At 38.8% G+C, this 20,502-nt stretch overlaps 1 protein-coding gene across 2 annotated transcripts; it reads right to left on the reverse strand.

Moving 5' to 3' along the window:
- Nucleotides 1-398: 398 nt before the first annotated feature.
- LOC110605781 (lysine histidine transporter-like 5) lies at nt 399-6,741 on the reverse strand. 2 transcript variants are annotated; one of them, XM_043952888.1, is made up of 8 exons: nt 6,712-6,741; nt 3,569-3,696; nt 3,065-3,448; nt 1,375-1,771; nt 1,107-1,212; nt 932-1,023; nt 639-707; nt 399-497 (listed from the first exon to the last, which is right to left on the reverse strand). In XM_043952888.1, the coding sequence occupies exons 2-8, from the start codon at nt 3,619-3,621 to the stop codon at nt 399-401; spliced, it is 1,200 nt and encodes a 399-aa protein (XP_043808823.1). In that variant the 5' UTR covers nt 3,622-3,696; nt 6,712-6,741. The 2 variants fall into 2 exon arrangements, with proteins under 2 accessions (XP_043808823.1, XP_021600104.1); XM_021744412.1 differs by lacking the exon at nt 6,712-6,741 and having other exon boundaries at nt 3,569-3,756.
- Nucleotides 6,742-20,502: the final 13,761 nt, after the last annotated feature.

Consider the following 20,502-nt stretch of genomic DNA (forward strand, 5'->3'; position numbering starts at 1 on the left):
TTATGCAAATAAAATGTTGCATTTTAATTTAATAATTTAATAATATATAATATAAAAGTGTCTTTTAAATAATAAAAAGACGACACGAGTAAGGAATGTTATAAGAAGAATATATGATTGCACGAAGAAGGGAAAAAAATTATTATAAATAAGTGAAAATAAATTAATTGGCATCTACATAATAATAGAATCCCTTAATTTATGAAAGAGATTATGAATTTGAATTTTAATCAAGTATTATTATTTTTTAATTGAGAAAATTACAGATATAATCCTATTGATCCACAATAAATGGATCAACTTGATCCTTCAATCATATTTACAAGAATAAAATGATTACACCTGGAAATTCACATATATAATACAAATTGCTAACCCTAATTAGAAAATCCAAACCCCTAGGAAAATGCCTTGTATGTTTTGGCTGAAATAAAAATTTGTCGAGCTCCTCCTATGGGTGAAAGGAGTGCTATTGAAACACCAACAAAGATTGATATCTGTATGCGCAAGACAAGATAATTAATCTACCTACAATTTTAAAATTGTATTTGGATGATTATATATGTATGTATGTATGTATGTCTATGTATGTATGTCTATGTATGTATGTCTGAAAATACGTGCATGATCAAACCTACCCATGATGCAAACCAATGAAAACTCCACCTCTTTGGTTTTTGGACGACAAGCCATATGATGCAAGGAATCTGCAAACAATTAATTTTACTTATTGCATGCAACTGATAATACTATTAAGAATTGCTTTCAAAAAAAAAAAAATACTATTAAGGACTTCAATGAAAAAAAAAACCCTAAAGTTTGAAAATTGACATAATAACAAACTATTATATGTATATTTGAAAAAATGCTACAAAATTCTTTTATTAAGTGTTTCTTTTATTAATTAATGTTTTATAATATTATCACTCACAAAATATGAAGTTGATGCAAAAACAAGTCCTCCAAAAAATCCAAGTAGTCCTCCAAAGAAAGGGACACAAATCCCTACAATGCCAACGAAAGCTGAAACAATACTACTCATTAGTGGAATAGTTACTTTGTTGATGTAAATATAATTTTGTTACAGTGAAAATTTTGATGCATACCTACGTATCCACTGCGAGCAACAAGGCGTAGATTTTTTCCTGGAGTAAAATTCCTCTTTGTAACCAAATACGACTCAATCTTATCAAACACTGGCATTGCGTAAACCTGTAAAATTGTTGCTATTTGATTTTTAACAGCGGGGACAGATGCAGTAAATTTCAAGTCGCAGCTATTGATCTATGACTTTAGACTTATTTTTATAGTGTGCTTGTATATTCTACATGTTGTCGGTGAGAAAGATTGAGTTTATTTGTTAAAGAGATATACCTGAAAGCTTCCTATAACATGAAAAAACACCATCAGATTAGCAATAGCAATAGTCCATCGAGGTTTTTCAAGTGAAATAAGAACATCATCCTCTACTAGATCTCCAAAAGCCCAGAATCCAGACACGGCAACGGACATGTAGCAAATAATAACGATGATATAAGCGAGAACAACACCTTTCCACATAGGCTTCTTGGAAGGATTCTGTGGAGATGATGGAATTGTAGCTTGAATCTCTAAAACAACACTATGTCCTGCATAAGAAAATGCTATAGTTCCAATCCCACTTAGAGCATTAAAAATTATGCCTGGAGTTGTATGAGATCGAACTCCATAACTTGTTGGATGGTGATGGAGACCCTTACTAATTGATGACACAAAAGCCACCATAGAATAGCTGCAACATTTTCCAAATAATCACTTTCAATCAATTCTTTGCTTTTATAAATAATTTTTACCAAGAGTTAGCATCATTATGTTTGAAACACAGTAATAGACTCCAATCCTACAGCCTAAGAGGGAGTTTCACAGTGCAGTTTGGGGGTTTTATCTAAATGGTATGAGAAAAAGAATTTAAGGGGACTATTGCTTTGTTAAGTTCATTGAAAAATACTATTCTGTTTTCAATAATATTCTTAATTTTCATTTTTTTTAAAAATATTTATGTTAATATTTGTGCAACACTAATCTCTACTAATTATACTATTCGTATTAGGAATATTTTAAACTTTTATTAATATTTAACTGTTAACTAATCGTAGACTTTTAAAATATTAGAGACATTTTAATATATTTTTTTAAAATAAAAATATCAACCAGTGAGTTCCTCTAAGATTAAATAATAATTTTTTCTTTTTAAATTAAAATTTAAGACTTGCAATAACTATTAATTGCTAAGACCTGGCCGGAAGATGTCTATACCGAAATTAGTGAGAACTATGTTTGTTTTGACCCCGATAGAACTGCATCAGAATCAGATGATCTATTTCGGATCAAGGTTAGACAAAATTTTCATTTACAAAAAATAAGAAATGTAAGAAAAAGAAAATCCAAGTTGAATCGAATGAAATTGAATCGAAACCTAAATCAAAAATAGGAAATGTGAAAAAAATAAAAACCTTAAAACTAATCTAAGTTCATAGAACTAGAACCGACGATTCAAAACCAGAATGGACCGGCCTGGCTCAGTCTGCCTACCACATATAATCCCCATCTTTCTTCTAATTAGACAAGCTTATGCACTCTGATGTAATTTTAATTCAATCAAGCAATTACAGAGACCTAAAATTAAAAAATAGAAATAATAGTAACAATTATTTTTGTATTAATTATTATTTTCTCTCCTTAATGTATTATACTATTCAATTAATAGAATAGAAAATATTATACAACAGATAAGAAAAATTTACTTAAATCTGATCTATCCATAATATAAATATACAGTGGAATCAACATGAAACGTTACGGTCTATATAGACTCCGTCTAACTAAGAATTTTTCTAGACAATAAATTAAAAATTGACTGTCATTAATATTTTACGATTCACAGAACACACTAATCTGGTTTGATTAATGATTAGAAGCAAAATGAACAAAAAGAGAATGATACCCTATTATAAAGTCCATATTAATATTGGAAAATTCTTACTATTTGGATAGAAATAAGAAGAGAGAGAGAGGATCAGATTACCAGAAAGACATGAGTGCAGCAACGAAGGAAACTGCCTTAAGTGAATTAAAATTGGGAGTTTGAGAGAGCAGAAATTGCAGAGCAACAAAGAAGAGAATAAAATATGTTTGTCTGATATGAGAAAGGCCTGGAATGAGCAGCTGCGCAAATTTCTTCAAAGATTTCCCTCCAGTTACTACGTAAACTATGTCTGAAGCCACCTGAACAAGTAATTGCTGGGGCATTATTATCCAATACCCTAGCTTTTCTCCCAAAGCATACTGTCCAAGTTCTGGGTATCGATCAAATCGTCTACCAGGCTCCACTTCATGCAGTTCCACAAGTTGCCACAGTGTGTAGAAAGTTATCATCCATGAAAGAAATATTCCTAAGACTCCAGGGATCCTGAAAAGTTTTCCAGAAGAACAATCCTGAAGGTGGTTAAAAGCTTTTATTCCTGAATTAGAATCTAAAAAGCTAAAAGCTTGATGATTATTAGAATCTTTTGCATGCATGCATGCATACCATCCAAGTTGAGACATTGCATATGGTAACCCTAGAACCCCAGCTCCAACCATAGCTGTTACATTATGGAAAGTTGAGTACCACCACTTGGCTTCTCTAGATGCAGTCACAGGTAGCCAGCTATTAAGGTCTGGCCCTTTCTGTTCAGTAGTTCCACTCTCAATGTTCTCCCTCTCATTGTTTTCCTGATCATATATGCATTGAATTTTAGCTTATTAAATCGAAAATCCTAAAAACACATAAAATAAACTTATCCAAACCGGTCTGACGTATAGATTTCATTTATATGAGTTCAATCTAGGTAAGAATTTCGCGAAACAAAATAAACAAGAGACATACCATGGAAGTCTGTAGGTTGGGCATTGTTGAAGCTTAAGCAGAAAAAGTTGATGGGATTAGATGATTAGTGAGGAAAAAAGAAGAGATGTGGGAGATAAAAGAACTTAGTATTTAAAGTTAAAGATCCTAAAATGGTGGGTACATGATCTTGAACCAGTCATGGAATCTCAGCCACAGTATGTTTTGAAAGTGGTAAAAGTATCTGTGCATCTTTTGTTTGGAGAGAAATAAGGAAGCATAGATGAGATTTATGTATTGTAATGGACAGAATCCTTAAGAACAGCTGTTTTTAGAAACAAAATTCGGACAATAACATATTGATAATGTTTCAGAAACATTAGTAGCCAATCATGGTTAACCAATCTTTCATTAATTCTACCAATATTTTAGGGATAAAGTAAGAAGATTTGGAAAATTAGGCGACCCTTAAAGTGTGGATCTCGAGTACTCTCTCTCTCTCTGCTATCTTATTTTAAATATTTATCAAATAATTAATTTACGTAATTAATATTTTCTATTAAAAAAAATAAAAATTCCTAAATTTAAGTGAAAATTTTATTTCCTAAATTAAAATTTTATTAACATTTTAATCTTATATTAATGTTTGAATGAATATACTGAGTTTAAATGAAAGATGTATAAAGATACTTACAGGTTTAGAGTAATAATTGATGACCGCTGGGCTTCTCCATCCCATTATGAGATCGGGCCGATAGTAGCAGCCCACAACCAGGAGGCCCCTAAGGCCCCTAAGCTCTCGAATAAGTCGGACTCAACCCGTTCATCCTCCAGATTGGACTTCTATTTAAGTCACTTGATCGGACCGGCCCAGCCCAGTTCAGCCTTAAAAGCCAGACCTTCCTGGGTTCCGGTCCCTTTTCCTCAAATCCAAGCACATAGGAAGAAATGATTGCGGGTCCAGTCATTTCGAAGCCCTGTCCACTCACGCACTGAAGGGAATTAAATGCTTGCCTGACACAAGGATGGTCCTAAGGTCATCTATACGTACGAACCTGCAACAAGGGGTAGGTGGTCTTGTAGCGGAATGGCCATCTCGCGTGAGGAAAGAAAAGAGTATAAAAGGGAGGAAATACTCTCCTCTAGGGTCAAGTTTTTCCTAAATTCATAAATCCATTGTAAAACCTTATTTTCTGGATCTCAAATTATCAATAAAAAATATATTTGAATAAATATGAGAGTTATTGATTTTATTTTTCTGATTTTCGATACTCGATCTCTCTTTAAAAAAAATGAAAGATGTATAGAGCTTAATTGTGGGTGGAATGCAAATGTGGTTTTGCAGTATGAGAGTGATGAGACTGGTATCAATGGGTTGTTTGAGCTCTCCAAGCTGGATCTTCCACCATTGAATGCATTTGGTTGAAAATAAGAGGATGACGTGACACTTCTCTGTTAATATTTAACAATAAATCAGAGGATATGAAGGATATAATTATAAATAAATTAGTAATTCAGGATATTTTTATTAAAAAAATTTAAGGATAAAATTGTAAAAAATAAAAAAATTTGAGATTTTTTTGACATCATTTTTTTCTAAAGATAGTGTTAGAATTACTTTTCAGTATCACTCTCTATGAAACATAATTTTTTTTTTAAATATAGAATGAATTGATCTCGAATTTAATTAATTTTTAAATTTATTTATTATTAATATTTAGTTTATTAAAATTTATAACCTCATTTGTGTATGAAGCTTGTAAAATCTTCGTGAACAGCTATAAAATTTTCGTTATAAATATTTTAAAATAAAATTATAGCTATTGCTAAAAAAGTATAATTATTAATAAAAATAAATATTGCTATGAGAAAATTTTTTTTATTAATATCCATAATTTTTATTATTTTTATCTTTTTTTATATATCATTAATATTAATTATGTATATTAATTGTTGTTGTATGTTGGTATTTATAATAATAAAATTAATGTGGTTATAAAATTTTTTTGTACTAATTTAATATTTATTACAGTAAAATGATGAGTTTTAACAGAAAAAGCTTTTAAAAATAAAAGGAAAGAAAAGAATTAATAAAATATTATTAAAATTAATGAAAAATAAAAATTATCTATAATATTAATAATATATTATATAAATTCTTATCAAAATTTAATTTGATTTTGAGTGTTTGGATCACCCTTTTTCTTCCCGCTGATAGTTGATCAGCTCCCAAAACAGTCAATTTAAATATTTGGTAACCTTCTTTAAAAGACAGCTGATAGCTGATAAATACTCTATCAACCGCATTTTTTATGTGCTAAATACGTTTTCAATCCTTAATTTTTATGTGAAAAGTCACTCAGAAAGATTCACTTTTATAAAAAAAAAAAAATATTAAAAGAACTTCAAATCTTTCTACTTTTAATAATTTTACCATAAATTATTTTTTTAATAATTATATTTTAAATTATGTCGCTTAATTTAATTATACTCTACCACTACTTTTCTATAAAATTTAATGTTTTTTAATATATAAAATTAATAAAAAACAAATTAAACAATCTTGCCTCTCATAATAATTAACTAATTTATTGCACCACTTGTTCGTTGGTCATACCAGCAAAGTCAACCTCTATGGGTACATGCTTTCCAGATGGACGAGAGCTATAGACCTGTTACTATCAGTTGTTTGCATAATGTTACATGAGCTCTCAGCCATAATTAAATAAATAAACGAGTGAAATTAGAAAGAATGATTTAAGAAGAAAAGAGAAATATTGTGGGATATTCAAAAGGAAGCTTCTCTTCTAGGAACTTTTTTTCCTGAATATGGTGCTAACTGATATTGTAGTAGTTTTCTTTGACTTGTTAACTAAGTGTTGAATCTGCTACGGTCACTCTAATTCTCAAGTTAGTGATGTTCTTGTTTTAAGAAGTTGTAGATGTTAAAAAAACAAAAGAGTTGCTTTTATATAGATGCAAATAGGATATTTGTTTATCCATTTCAAAGTAATCTTAGAAGCAGTAGCGAAGTTTGACAAAAAAATTGATAGACCAACTAATCAAAGCAAAAATATTTAAAAACCAAAGAATTAAAGCAAGTATTATAGAGTAAGAGAGCAAAAATAGTTATAACATTAATGGCTACATAAAAATCTTATAAAGAAAAAATATATTTAAGAGTTGTACAAAGAAGGAATATAGAGAGACGAAAGAAAAGAACATTTAATCTTTATTACCAAACTGACAAAACAGTACAGAAACGGTTCTTATATACATGGTCAAGTCCTAAATAAAGAGGAAATAAAGAAGTAACTAAATAGGAAAGAAATAAAACAGTAAGTAGGTAACAAAGACTTACAAACTTACAACAATAACTAATCATAACTCAAAGAAAAATTAACTAAACAATAGAAATAAAATATAAAAAAAAACTAAACTTAATCTTATTCTATTTAATTTTTACACCCCTTCAAGTTGGAGTAGTGGACATAGTCACAAGAGACAACTTAGAGCATAGCTGAGAATGAGGGCAGAGTTGAGGGGCTTAGTGAAGATGTCAGCCAATTGCAATTTGGAAGATACTTGTTGAGGAGCAATGAAGCCACATTTAAGCTGATTATGACTAATATGGAAATCTATGTCGATGTGCTTAATTAGTACATTCATGGAATACTGAGTTGGCTGCAATGTATATAGCTACCTTGTTATCACAATAGAGAGACACGGGTAAAGGAACAATAATGAGAATCTTGTAAAGCAGAATGAACCCAGAGTAGTTCACAAACCATAGAGACTATAGCCCGGTATTCTACTTCAAAAGAAGAACGAGAAACAATAGACTGTTTCTTAATCTTCTAGGAAATCAAAAAACCACCCAAGAAAATGCAAAAACCAGTGAGAGACTTTCATGAATAGACACAGGAAGCCCGGTCAGCATCACAATAAGCAAAGAGTGTACCGTCACTAGAAATAGGAAAGTAAAGTCCTCTGGAAAGAGAAGACTTAAGATATCTCAATACATATAAAGCTACATTCATATGGGGCTAACGGGACTCAGAATAAACTGAGATGGGTGTTGCACAATATAACTAATGTCTGGTCTGGTAAGGTTAATGTACAATAACCTTCCAATTAATCTCCTATAAGTATCTGGAGAAGACAACTTGTTACCAGAGTTAATAAAATGTTGTAGGCCTTTTGGCAATGGAGAAGAAGCAAGCTTAGCATTAATCATTTCTGAATCTTTAAGGACATCCAGAACAAATTTATTATGGCTAAGGTTAGTACTAGAAGGGGATCTAGCTATCTCTAGGCTCAAAAAATATTTAAGGAGGCCTAAATCTTTGATAGTAAATTTGGAATATAAGGCCTGTTTAACATGCTGAATAAAAATAGAATAAGTACCAGTGATGATTATATCATCCACATGACAAGCAAAGCAAGAAATTGCCTAGAGGAAGTTTAGGTGAAAAGACAATGATAATTTTTTAATTGAGTAAATCCCAGAGACTGAAGGAATAAAGAAAATTTTATATTCCATTGTCTAAAGGCTTATTTAAGACCATACAGAGACTTTTTTAGAAGACACACCTGACCAGGCTATGCCTTAGTATAACCTCAATGGAGTTATATAGATCTCCTCATTTAAGAAGTCATAGAGAAAGGCATTATTTATGTTGAGTTGATAAATACACTATTATTTTAAAGTGGCAAACCATGAAAATTTTGACTGTAACTATCTTAGCACAACAGGAAAAAAATTGTCCTGATAGTTTAGGCCCTTAGTTTGGTTGTAGCATTTAGCTACCAAACGAGTCTTATATCTTTCAACTTGATCATTTGCTTGATGTTCAATCTTATACACCCATTTACAACCAATGAATTTCTTGCCTTTAAGCAAAGAAGTTAAGACCCAAGTATAATTACTTTCTAAGGTATATAACTCTTAATTATTGCATAGCCTGTATTCAATGATCATCAGTAAAGACTTAAGAGAAAGTAGTAGGTTCAAAGATCACAGATATATTACTAACATAAGAGAGATGGGGTAAAGTAAAAGAAATAGAAGGCATGCCTAAACAATCATCACTATTAGGTGACTGTGGTATGGATGCAGAGGTAAGAGAGATGTAATCTTGTAACCATGTAAGCTTAGTTATTATTTTGGCAGACCTTTTGAGGGGGATATTTTTATCAGAAGCAAAAGAAAGTTTCACAAAAATGGTAGTAGGACAAATTTCAAATAAAGGTGGACAAGTGACTAGTCAGAATTATCATTAGAAACTGCCTTTTCAAGAGATGGAATATGATCCTAGAAACTAGAATCATCACTATTAGAAGGGATGTAATACCCGGCTAGAGTCCGGCATGTGTGCTTGACCTAGATGTGTTGTAAATCCGTTTTGTATACATGATCTGTTTATTGTATGTAAATGTTTTTATGAGCATGAAAACCAGGCTTACCACAGTACGAGTTTAACCCGTCTAGAGCAAGCTCTAGTAAGGGGTTCTGTATGTACAGAGATAGTGCATGCACAGGTAGAGCCGTGGTTCAGAGCAAAGTTTTATGCTTTTACAAGAAATGTATGATCATGTATCGGGATTTTACAGGTACACAGACAGTATAGCAGGCTTGCTACGGGTTCCGGCGACCTTAAGTCGACCTGGATCCTAGCGCCGGTGGCAGTCCGGTTTCCGGGTCGTTATAAGGGAGGTGTGATGTTCATTTTTAAGTCCATTAATCAAATCAGTTAAGCTTGATTTGAAAGAGGGTTGGAAAGGGAAGTGTTGTTCAAAGAAAAGAATATCTCTCTTAATAAAGATGTCCTTAGTAAGGAGGTTAAATGATTTATATCCTTTGTGAGTTTTAAAATATCCAATTAAGATAGAGGGAATACCTCTATGGTCAAGCTAGTCTTAGGATAGTTTTAAGTTAACAGTAAAATACAAACAGTCAAAGATTCTCATGCGCTCATAAGAGGGTGGCTTTCAATAAAGCAATTCATAGGGAGTTAACTAATCAAGTTGTTCCATTAGAATTATGTTAATTATATAAACTACAACTTAGATACAATCTACCCAAAAATACTTAAATAACCCTACATGTATTCTTAAGGCTCTAGCAATGTCAAGTAGGTGCCTATGCTTCCTTTCAACCACCCTTCTTTGGTGAACAATCTCCAAGCTTGCTAGTAGTTTTGGAAGATCATGATTCAAAAATTTCCCTCCATTATTAAATCTAATGGCTTTCACAGTGGTATTAAATTGAGTGTGAATCATCTTTAAAAAAGTGCGAAGTAAAGAAACAGTTTAGAACTTGTGTCCCATGGTGTATACCCATGTTGCCCTACTCACATTATCCACCATAATAAGAAAATATCTAGCCCCATAGAGTGATATTATCCTGTATTGTCCCCAGACATCCACATGAATTAATTTAAAAACATGTGCAGCCTTAGTGGCTTTGGTTGGGAAATGTAACATACACTGTTTGGACAAATGACAAACAAGGCAATGTAAATGTTATTTTTCAATGCTAAGAGAGTTAAAGCCAAGTAAATGATGTAGTTTTTTCATTAAGATATGATCAAGTCTGGCATGCATAGTATGTATGTCTATCTTAGATATTACATTTGAACAAAAAAGAAAGTTCTCTATATTCATAATAGTGCCAGAGAACATGGCATTTATAGAGGTGTTATATAGAGCAGATGAATGTAAAGTTTCTAAGCAAGCATGTATAACATAAGGTAGAAAATTGGACTTATCTATCTTATAAAGCCCATGTTGCTCCTGTGCTGCAGCCACTACTTTCTTAGTTTGAAGGCCCTAGAATAGACAGCAAGTAGCAAAGAAAGTAATGTGAATAGCCATAGTTTTAAGTAATCTAATAGATAAAAGATTATATTGAAAATTTGGTATGAAAAAATATCATATAAAGGCATATTTGATAATGGCTATTTGAGAGACAATATTAGAAGTGTCTTCTGGTAAAAGAACAGATATGAAATTGGATGCATAATGTAAGGAATGGAAAAGATATGAAATTGGATGTAGAATGTAAGGAATGGAAAAAACTCTTGACTGCTGACATGTGATTAGTAAAACCTATATCTATGATCCAGTATTGTGAATTATCACCATTAGAATTGTGAGTGCTATCAGTATTGGAGTTATCATCAAAGGAAATAAGATCTTGGTAATGGATAGATGTCATAGTAGTGGCTTGCATTGTAATACCCGGCTAGACTCCGGTATCGGAATTCCTACCGTCCGGTGGAATCTCGGATGTCGGAAGCCTCTAGTGGGGTAGAAACATGTTTTCATAAAATGTTTTAATGTATTCCATGGTTTTAAGTAAAAAGGAAATGAGTTTTTGCATGAAAATAGCTTTGGAGGAAAACTCAGGTTCGGCCGCCGAACATGCATGCACTTCGGGAGTGCTTTAGGCCCCCGAAGGCATAATGTGAGGGAAGTCCAGGTTCGGCCGCCGAACATGGCATGCATGCGGAGGCACGTTCGGCCCCCGAACGTGGCCTGGCCAGCCACTATAAAAGGGTCCCTTAGCCGAAAACGGGCGAGCTTTTCTCCCCGTTGTCGGTCAAGGTGAGTTCTCCGCCGTCCCTCACCAATCTTTGATGTTCTTCCTCTAAATCTTTCAAGATTTTCATTTGTTTTAACCTTGTTTTGAAGATTTGAGCTTTTGAGCAAAGTTTTGGAGCTTGGAGGTTCAAGAACCCAATCTCTCCCACCTCCGAGTTTTAGGTCGTCTCCCTCGATCTTCAAGAGGTAAGAGCCGATCTTAAGCTCATTGCCTATTTTAAGTAAGTTTTAAGTAGATCTATGGGTTAGAAATGCATGATAGGCTATGGATATGTTTTTGGAGTTTATGGGTTTAATGTGTGTTCATGAACAATGTGAGTTGCTTGTTGTGTTGTAGATGGGGTTTATGATGGTTTGAGGCCCCTAGGAATATGTATGCTTGTGTATGTGTGTTGTAGAATAGGTTTGATGCATGTTTGGAAGGTTTGGAGGCATTTGTGCATGTTTGAACCAAGTTTCTGCCCTTTGGGAGAAACCAGGTTCGGCAGCCGAAAGGACTTTCGGCCGCCGAACCCTCTTGTGGAGGCAAGCCTTTCGGCTGCCGAAGCCTGCCCCCGAAAGGAGACTTTCGTCTCTGTCTGGCAGTTTCGGCCGCCGAAAGTGCCGCCGAACATGCATGAGTTTCTCCTTTGTCTGGGAGTTTTGGTCGCCGAAGGTGCCGCCGAACCTGCCTGACTTTTGGCTCTGGAGGGACTTTCGGCCGCCGAACCTGCCGCCGAAAGTGCCCTGTCTAGGCCTCTTTTGCATGTTTTTCTATGATTGTTTCATGATTGTTTTAGGGGGTTTTTGGGGAGTAGTTTATAGTTATGTTCAGGTATGTTTGGTCCCCTCATTTGAGTCCACCTGTGTAGGTTCGGACCCGAGGAACCGAGGACCCCAGCAGTGAGTTCAGCTGCTTCGGTGTTGTCAGAGTCAGCCAGAGGTGAGTGGAACTAAACTTAGTCTTTTAAATTGAGAAATTTAATGTTTTATCATGTTTCATGCATCATGATTATGCAATAGGATAATTGCATTAGTTTTAAAAAATATGCCTCATTGCATCGATTGTTGTTGATGTGGGTGAATATTGGATGACCCAATTAGTCCATGACAGGAAGACGAGGACCCCATTCTACGGCCTGGCACAGAGTAAGGAAAGACCAGGACCCCATTCTATGTGTAACACTATGGCCTGGCACGGTTATGGGACTCGAAGACCAGGAGCCCAGAGGAGGCCCTGGGGCAATGGTAAGTAATGTATGTTATGACAGGAAGACCAGGACCCCATGCTACGGCCTGGCACAGAGTTAGCTTGGACTAATTGGTGACAAGTTCACCCAACCCTTATGTGAATTGTCTGTGTTATGATGCATTTCTTTGGAGCATGGTGTTAATATGTTTTTATGGTTCTACTCACTGGGCTTTTAGCTCACCCCTCTCCCTTCTCCCCCAGGCTTGCAGGTACAGTATAGAGCAGGAGTCCGGATAGAGTAAAGAAGTCATGTTTATGTAATAGCTAGCAATGGACATGATCAAATTGTAATGTAATGTCTTAATCAGTATAGATATGTAATGAGATGATGTTTATGGGTGTTAGAGGTGTGCTTGACCATAGACTGTTATTATCCCTTTTAATACATGATCTTAGAGATTTTTATGATGTTTATGTAAACCAACTCAACATATGTTATGTCATCCATTGGGGGCACTGATGAGATCCCACAGAGGGATCAATGTTATGTTAATGTATATGCACAGGTTGAGTTTGGTTGATGTACATGGAAAGAAAAGTTTTAATTTTTATGTATGTTGTTGATCATGTATGGGATTATACAGGTTTACAGGTTATATGTCAGGCTTGCTACGGGTCCCGGCGGCCTTAAGCCGATCTGGATCCTAGCGCCGGTAGCGGTTCGATTTTCGGGTCGTTACAGAATGGTATCAGAGCCCTAGGTTCATATGGTCGGACTTAGAGTGTCGGGCTCATAGATGTTATAGAAGGTCAAGCACAATAGGAAAGATCATGTCCACTAGGATAGGATGTGGAGTCCTGTCTTGCATGATGATGTGAAATGCCATGATGATATGCATGTGCATTAATGATATGCTATGATATGTGATGTATGTGATGCGGGTTCATGTGTTCCCACTTGAACCATATGATGCTAATGTTTGTGCTATGTGTACTGTTTTTCAGAAAACAGGATGAGAGGAACTCGTCAATCTGCACGATTGACTGGAGTGCCACCTGAGGATGAGGGCATGAGCGCCCGTCCTCCAGCATTGCCTAGGGCAATGTGTAGCAGGTCTAACAGAGAAAGAGCAGCAAGAGACCCTAGAAGGTCTCTGGATCTGGGTAGGAGCAGATCAGTGAGGGGAACAGTTCAGGGAGGAATGTCAGAGGATATGGGGGATGATATGGATGTAGAGCAGAGAAGGGATGACAAGCATGTTAGAAGAAGGTATGAGAGAGTCCCAAGGAGGCACTCAGGCCTCGGGATTTGTTCAGCCACCCCACTACCCACACTTCTCACAACATCCCGGGTATTCGATGGGAGGTACATCGGATTACCCTAGCTTCACCCCTTATCCCACACAGATGCCATACCCACCCTACTATCCACCATATTCACAATACCCAATGTATCCACCCCCACCTTACTATCCAAACCCAGCTAACCCTACCTCAGAAAATGTTGCACCTTCTCCACCATCAGCAGAAACCCCAGTTCCAGAAACCCAATTACCTAGGCCTAACTCATCTGGTAGGAGCAAGGTCAAGATGACTGAATATATGAAGCTGGGTGCTCCCCAGTTTGAGTCAGGTGATGACCCGTTTGTGTATCTTGAGAGGGTCAAAACCATTACAGATGAGATAGGGGCGGATGATAGTAGAGCCATTCAGATGGCTGGGTTCACATTAAAATGCAAGAAGGCCCGTGAGTGATTTAAGAATTATGTGAATCCAAGGGTGGACAGCATGTCTTGGGAAGAGTTTGCAAACAAGTTTGCAGGATGGCTTTTCCCGATAGTTCAAGGGAGCTGAAGATGATAGAGTTTGAGCAGTTGAGGCAGACAGATGATATGAGTGTAGAGGAGTACACCGATAGATTCTTGGAGCTGTTGCCTTTTGCTGGGCAGAGTCTGGATACAGATTTGAAGAAGTCAAAGAGGTATGTCATGAAACTTCATTCCAGGTATTCCTCCTTGATTCAGTCAGTGGACAGGGAGAGCTTCCATGCCATAGTAGATATGGCCAGGAAAATGGAGGCCAGTGCCATCTTTCAGGGGACAGTTAAGCAGACAGTGGCACAGCCTTCTGGTTCTAAAACTCCGGGTGGGGGAAGGTTAGATCCCTCTACCTTGAGTGCAGCAGCTTCAGGCAGTAAGAGATGGAGTAAAGCCAAGGGTAAGAAGAACAAGTTCCGGAGCAAAGTCAAGTCCAGTCTGGGATTTGGGAGTGGCTCAAGCTCTGGTGCTGATAATGCAGTTTGTGCAAGGTGTGGTAGGCCGCACAGGGGAGTATGTCGGTTTGGGACGACAGCCTATTTCAGATGTGGTCAGGAAGGACATATGGCTCGAGAATGTCCAAGAGCAGTCCCGATGGCTCAGTCCCAGTAGACAGCCTCAGGTAGTGTAGCACAGCCAGTAGCTCCAGCCACGACTCAGGCCAGTGGCAGAGGTAGAGGGAGAGGGGCAGCCTCTTCTTCAGCGGGTTTCAGAGGTGAAGGTCCATCAGCTCCAGCACGGATCTTCACAATGACACAGCAGGAGGCAGATGCATCTAACACCGTAGTGGCAGGTAACTTAGTCATTGGTTGTTCAGATGTTTATGCCTTGATGGACCCTGGTGCATCTCATTCTTTTATTGCACCGAGAGCCGTTGAGAGGTTGGGGTTGATGATCTCTGGGTTAGAGTGTCCTCTCTGGGTCAGTGGACCCAAGTGTGATCCATCAGTGGCAGAGTCAGTTTGCCAGTGTAGTCCTGTGTTTGTTGAGGGAAGATGCTTGTCCGCCGACCTGGTGGTTCTAGATTTGACAGGCTTTGACGTCATTCTAGGGATGGACTGGCTATCTACCCATGGTGCTACCTTGGACTGCAGGGACAAGGTAGTCAGGTTCAGAGGTCAGGATGGGTCTGAGGTTGTCTTCAGAGGAGACAGGAGGGGTACACCTAGAGGTCTGATATCAGCTCTTCAGGCTCGTAGGTTGCTCAGGAGGGGATGTCAGGGGTATTTGGCTCATGTGAGAGAGCTTAGCAGTCAGGTTAGAGAGCCCGTCTCGGTGCCAGTGGTTAGAAATTTTTTAGATGTGTTCCCAGACGAGCTGACAGATTTACCACCTGCTAGGGAGATAGAGTTCGAGATAGAACTGATGCCTGGAACCCGACCGATCTCTATCCCTCCCTACAGGATGGCGCCAGCAGAATTGAAAGAGTTGAAGGAGCAGTTACAGGAGCTGGTAGACAAGGGCTTCATCCGACCGAGTACCTCACCCTGGGGTGCTCCAGTTTTGTTTGTAAGAAAGAAGGATGGATCCCTCAGACTTTGTATCGACTACAGGCAGTTGAACAAAGTCACTACCAAAAATAGGTACCCATTGCCAAGGATCGACGATCTATTCGACCAGCTAGCAGGAGCGGGTTGTTTCTCCAAAATAGATCTGAGATCTGGGTATCATCAGCTGAGGATCAGAGAAGAAGATGTGCCAAAGACAGCTTTCAGGACCAGATATGGGCATTTTGAGTTCCTTGTGATGTCGTTCGGGTTAACCAACGCCCCTGCAGCATTCATGGATCTCATGAACAGAGTGTTTAGCCAGTACCTGGATCACTTCGTTATTGTCTTCATAGATGATATCTTGGTGTATTCCAGGAATGCAGAGGAGCATGCCCATCATCTGAGGTTGGTTCTACAGACCTTGAGGGAACATGGCTTGTATGCCAAGTTCTCTAAGTGTGAGTTCTGGCTGAGGAGCATTTCATTCTTGGGGCATGTTGTGTCAGAAGATGGAATAGAGGTAGACCCCAAGAAGGTAAAAGCTGTGGCTAACTGGCCTAGACCCACTTCAGTGACAGAGATTAGGAGTTTCTTGGGTTTGGCAGGTTACTACAGGAGGTTCGTCCAGGACTTCTCAAAGATTGCAGCTCCTCTGACCAGGTTGACCAGGAAGAATCAGAAGTTTGTGTGGACCGACCAGTGCGAAGAGAGTTTTGAAGAGCTTAAGAAGAGGTTAACGTCAGCACCAGTGTTAGCTTTGCCAGCTAGCAATAAGGACTTCACGGTTTTCTGTGATGCATCCCGAGTGGGATTGGGTTGTGTGCTTATGCAGAATGAAAGGGTGATTGCTTATGCTTCTAGGCAGCTAAAGAAGCATGAGTTGAATTACCCCACACATGACCTGGAAATGGCAGCCGTTATCTTTGCACTCAAGATGTGGAGGCACTACCTCTATGGGGTTAAATGTGAGATCTTCACAGATCATAAGAGCCTGCAGTACATCTTGAGTCAGAGGGATTTGAACTTGAGACAGAGAAGATGGGTAGAGCTGCTGAGTGACTACGATTGTAAGATTCAGTACCATCCGGGTAAGGCGAATGTTGTGGCAGACGCCCTAAGCCGGAAGTCACTAGGCAGTCTATCCCACATCACGGCGGAGAGGAGACCAGTGGTGAAGGAGTTCTACAAGCTCATTAATGAAGGTCTACAGTTGGAGTTGTCTGGTACTGATGTTTTAGTTGCTCAGATGAGAGTGACACCCGTGTTTCTGGAGCAGGTGGCTTAGAAACAGCATGAGGACCCAGAGTTAGTGAAGATTGCCAGGACTATTCAGTCAGGCAAAGACAGCGAGTTCAGATTCGACAACAAGGGGATCCTCCGCTATGGGAGTCGTTTATGTGTACCAGATGACATAGGGCTAAAAGGAGACATTATGAGAGAGGCTCATAATGCAAGATACAGCATTCACCCCGGAGCCACCAAGATGTATCAAGATTTGAAAAAGGTTTATTGGTGGCCAGCTATGAAGAGAGAAGTGGCACAGTTTGTGTCAGCCTGCGAAGTTTGTCAGAGGGTGAAGCTGGAACATCAGAAGCCGGCTGAAATGCTTAACCCGCTACCTATTCCAGAGTGGAAATGGGAAAATATAGCTATGGACTTCGTAGTGGGGTTACCGACGACGTCCAACAGATTGGACTCCATATGGGTGATTGTGGACAGACTCACCAAATCTGCTCACTTCATCCCTGTCAGGAGTGGCTATTCTGTGGACAAGTTGGCGCAGGTGTATGTTGATGAGATTGTCAGACTGCATGAGGTTCCTGTTTCTATAGTATCAGATAGAGGACCCCAGTTCACCTCCAGGTTTTGGCGGAGTCTGCAGGATGCCATGGGTACCAGGTTGGATTTTAGCACTCCTTTCCATCCACAGACAGACGGACAGTCAGAGAGGACCATCCAGACCATAGAAGATATGCTAAGAATATGTGTGCTGGACTTTGGCGGTTCTTGGAGGTAGCATATACCTTTGGTGGAGTTTGCCTACAATAACAGCCATCATGCTAGCATCGGGATGGCTCCATATGAAGCTTTATATGGAAGGAAGTGCAGGTCACCTGTTTGCTGGGAAGAAATTGGAGAAAAGGCCCTAGCAGGGCCTGAGCTAGTAGAGATCACCAGCAGGGTGGTACCCTTAATCAGAGAAAGAATCAAGACTGCTGCAAGCAGACAGAAGAGTTATGCAGACATCCGCAGAAGGCAAGTAGAGTTTCAGGAGGGGGATCTGGTATTGCTCAAGGTGTCTCGAATGAAAGGAGTGGTTCGGTTCGGGAAGAAAGGTAAACTGGCTCCACGATACATCGGACCCTTTGAAGTCTTGCAAAAGATTGGGAACGTGTCGTACAAGCTGGATTTACCTGCTTCAATGGAAAGAATCCATCCGGTTTTCCATGTTTCAATGTTGAGGAAGTTCGTGTCAGATCCGGGCAAGGTTCTTAGTGAGCCTGATATGGAGATCCAAGAAGATCTCACCTATGTTGAGCAGCCAGTACGGATCCTAGACACCCAGATCAGAAAGCTAAGGAACAAGGAAATCCCGATGGTGAAAGTCCTTTGGAACCACCACAATATGGAAGAATGCACCTGGGAGACACGGGAGTCCATGCTCCAGCAGTACCCTTATCTTTTCTAAGGTTAGTTTCTTATATGTTTCATGTGTTTTATGTGTATGATATGTTGTATGCCTTGCATGTGCTAGTTGAGGAACATTCGGGGACGAATGTTCTTAAGGGGGGGAGAATGTAATACCCGGCTAGACTCCGGTATCAGAATTCCTACCGTCCGGTGGAATCTCGGATGTCGGAAGCCTCTAGTGGGGTAGAAACATGTTTTCATAAAATGTTTTAATGTATTCTATGGTTTTAAGTAAAAAGGAAATGAGTTTTTGCATGAAAATAGCTTTGGAGGAAAACTCAGGTTCGGCCGCCGAACATGCATGCACTTCGGGAGTGCTTTAGGCCCCCGAAGGCATAATGTGAGGGAAGTCCAGGTTCGGCCGCCGAACCTCAAGTTCGGCTGCCGAACATGGCATGCATGTGGAGGCACGTTCGGCCCCCGAACATGGCCTGGCCAGCCACTATAAAAGGGTCCCTTAGCCGAAAACGGGCGAGCTTTTCTCCCCGTTGTCGGCCAAGGTGAGTTCTCCGCCGTCCCTCACCAATCTTTGATGTTCTTCCTCTAAATCTTTCAAGATTTTCATTTGTTTTAACCTTGTTTTGAAGATTTGAGCTTTTCAGCAAAGTTTTGGAGCTTGGAGGTTCAAGAACCCAATCTCTCCCACCTCCGAGTTTTAGGTCGTCTCTCTCGATCTTCAAGAGGTAAGAGCCGATCTTAAGCTCATTGCCTGTTTTAAGTAAGTTTTAAGTAGATCTATGGGTTAGAAATGCATGATAGGCTATGGATATGTTTTTGGAGTTTATGGGTTTAATGTGTGTTCATGAACAATGTGAGTTGCTTGTTGTGTTGTAGATGGGGTTTATGATGGTTTGAGGCCCCTAGGAACATGTATGCTTGTGTATGTGTGTTGTAGAATAGGTTTGATGCATGTTTGGAAGGTTTGGAGGCATTTGTGCATGTTTGAACCAAGTTTCTGCCCTTTGGGAGAAACCAGGTTCGGCTGCCGAAAGGACTTTCGGCCGCCGAACCCTCTTGTGGAGGCAAGCCTTTCGGCTGCCGAAGCCTGCCCCCGAAAGGAGACTTTCGTCTCTGTCTGGCAGTTTCGGCCGCCGAAAGTGCCGCCGAACATGCATGAGTTTCGCCTCTGTCTGGGAGTTTCGGCCGCCGAAGGTGCCGCCGAACCTGCCTGACTTTCGGCTCTGTAGGGACTTTCGGCCGCCGAACCTGCCACCGAAAGTGCCCTGTCCAGGCCTCTTTTGCATGTTTTTCTATGATTGTTTCATGATTATTTTAGGGGGTTTTTGGGGAGTAGTTTATAGTTATGTTCAGGTATGTTTGGTCCCTCATTTGAGTCCACCTGTGTAGGTTCGGACCCGAGGAACCGAGGACCCCAGCAGTGAGTTCAGCTGCTTCGATGTTGTCAGAGTCAGCCAGAGGTGAGTGGAACTAAACTTAGTCTTTTAAATTGAGAAATTTAATGTTTTATCATGTTTCATGCATCATGATTATGCAATAGGATGATTGCATTAGTTTTCACGAATATGCCACATTGCATCGATTGTTGTTGATGTCGGTGAATATTGGATGACCCAATTAGTCCATGACAGGAAGACCAGAACCCCATTCTACGGCCTGGCACGGTTATGGGACTCGAAGACCAGGAGCCCAGAGGAGGCCCTGGGGCAATGGTAAGTAATGTATGTTATGACAGGAAGACCAGGACCCCATGCTACGGCCTGACACAGAGTTAGCTTGGACTAATTGGTGACACGTTCACCCCAGCTTTATGTGAATTGTCTGTGTTATGATGCATTTCATTGGAGCATGGTGTTAATATGTTTTTATGGTTCTACTCACTGGGCTTTTAGCTCACCCCTCTCC

The sequence above is a fragment of the Manihot esculenta genome, chromosome 18, assembly GCF_001659605.2.
Source record: "Manihot esculenta cultivar AM560-2 chromosome 18, M.esculenta_v8, whole genome shotgun sequence".
NCBI classification, from domain to species: Eukaryota; Viridiplantae; Streptophyta; class Magnoliopsida; order Malpighiales; family Euphorbiaceae; genus Manihot; species Manihot esculenta.

Bases quoted from the DNA above. Each gene is read 5' to 3' on its own strand.
- LOC110605781 (XM_043952888.1), bottom strand. From the start codon at position 3,621: ATGGTTGGAGCTGGGGTTCTAGGGTTACCATATGCAATGTCTCAACTT. The intron at 1,772-3,064 runs GTAATCTGATCC...AAAATGTTGCAG, and splicing joins GCTGCACTCATGTCTTTCTG to CTATTCTATGGTGGCTTTTG. The intron at 1,024-1,106 runs GTATGCATCAAA...GTATTGTTTCAG, and splicing joins TGCTCGCAGTGGATACGTAG to CTTTCGTTGGCATTGTAGGG.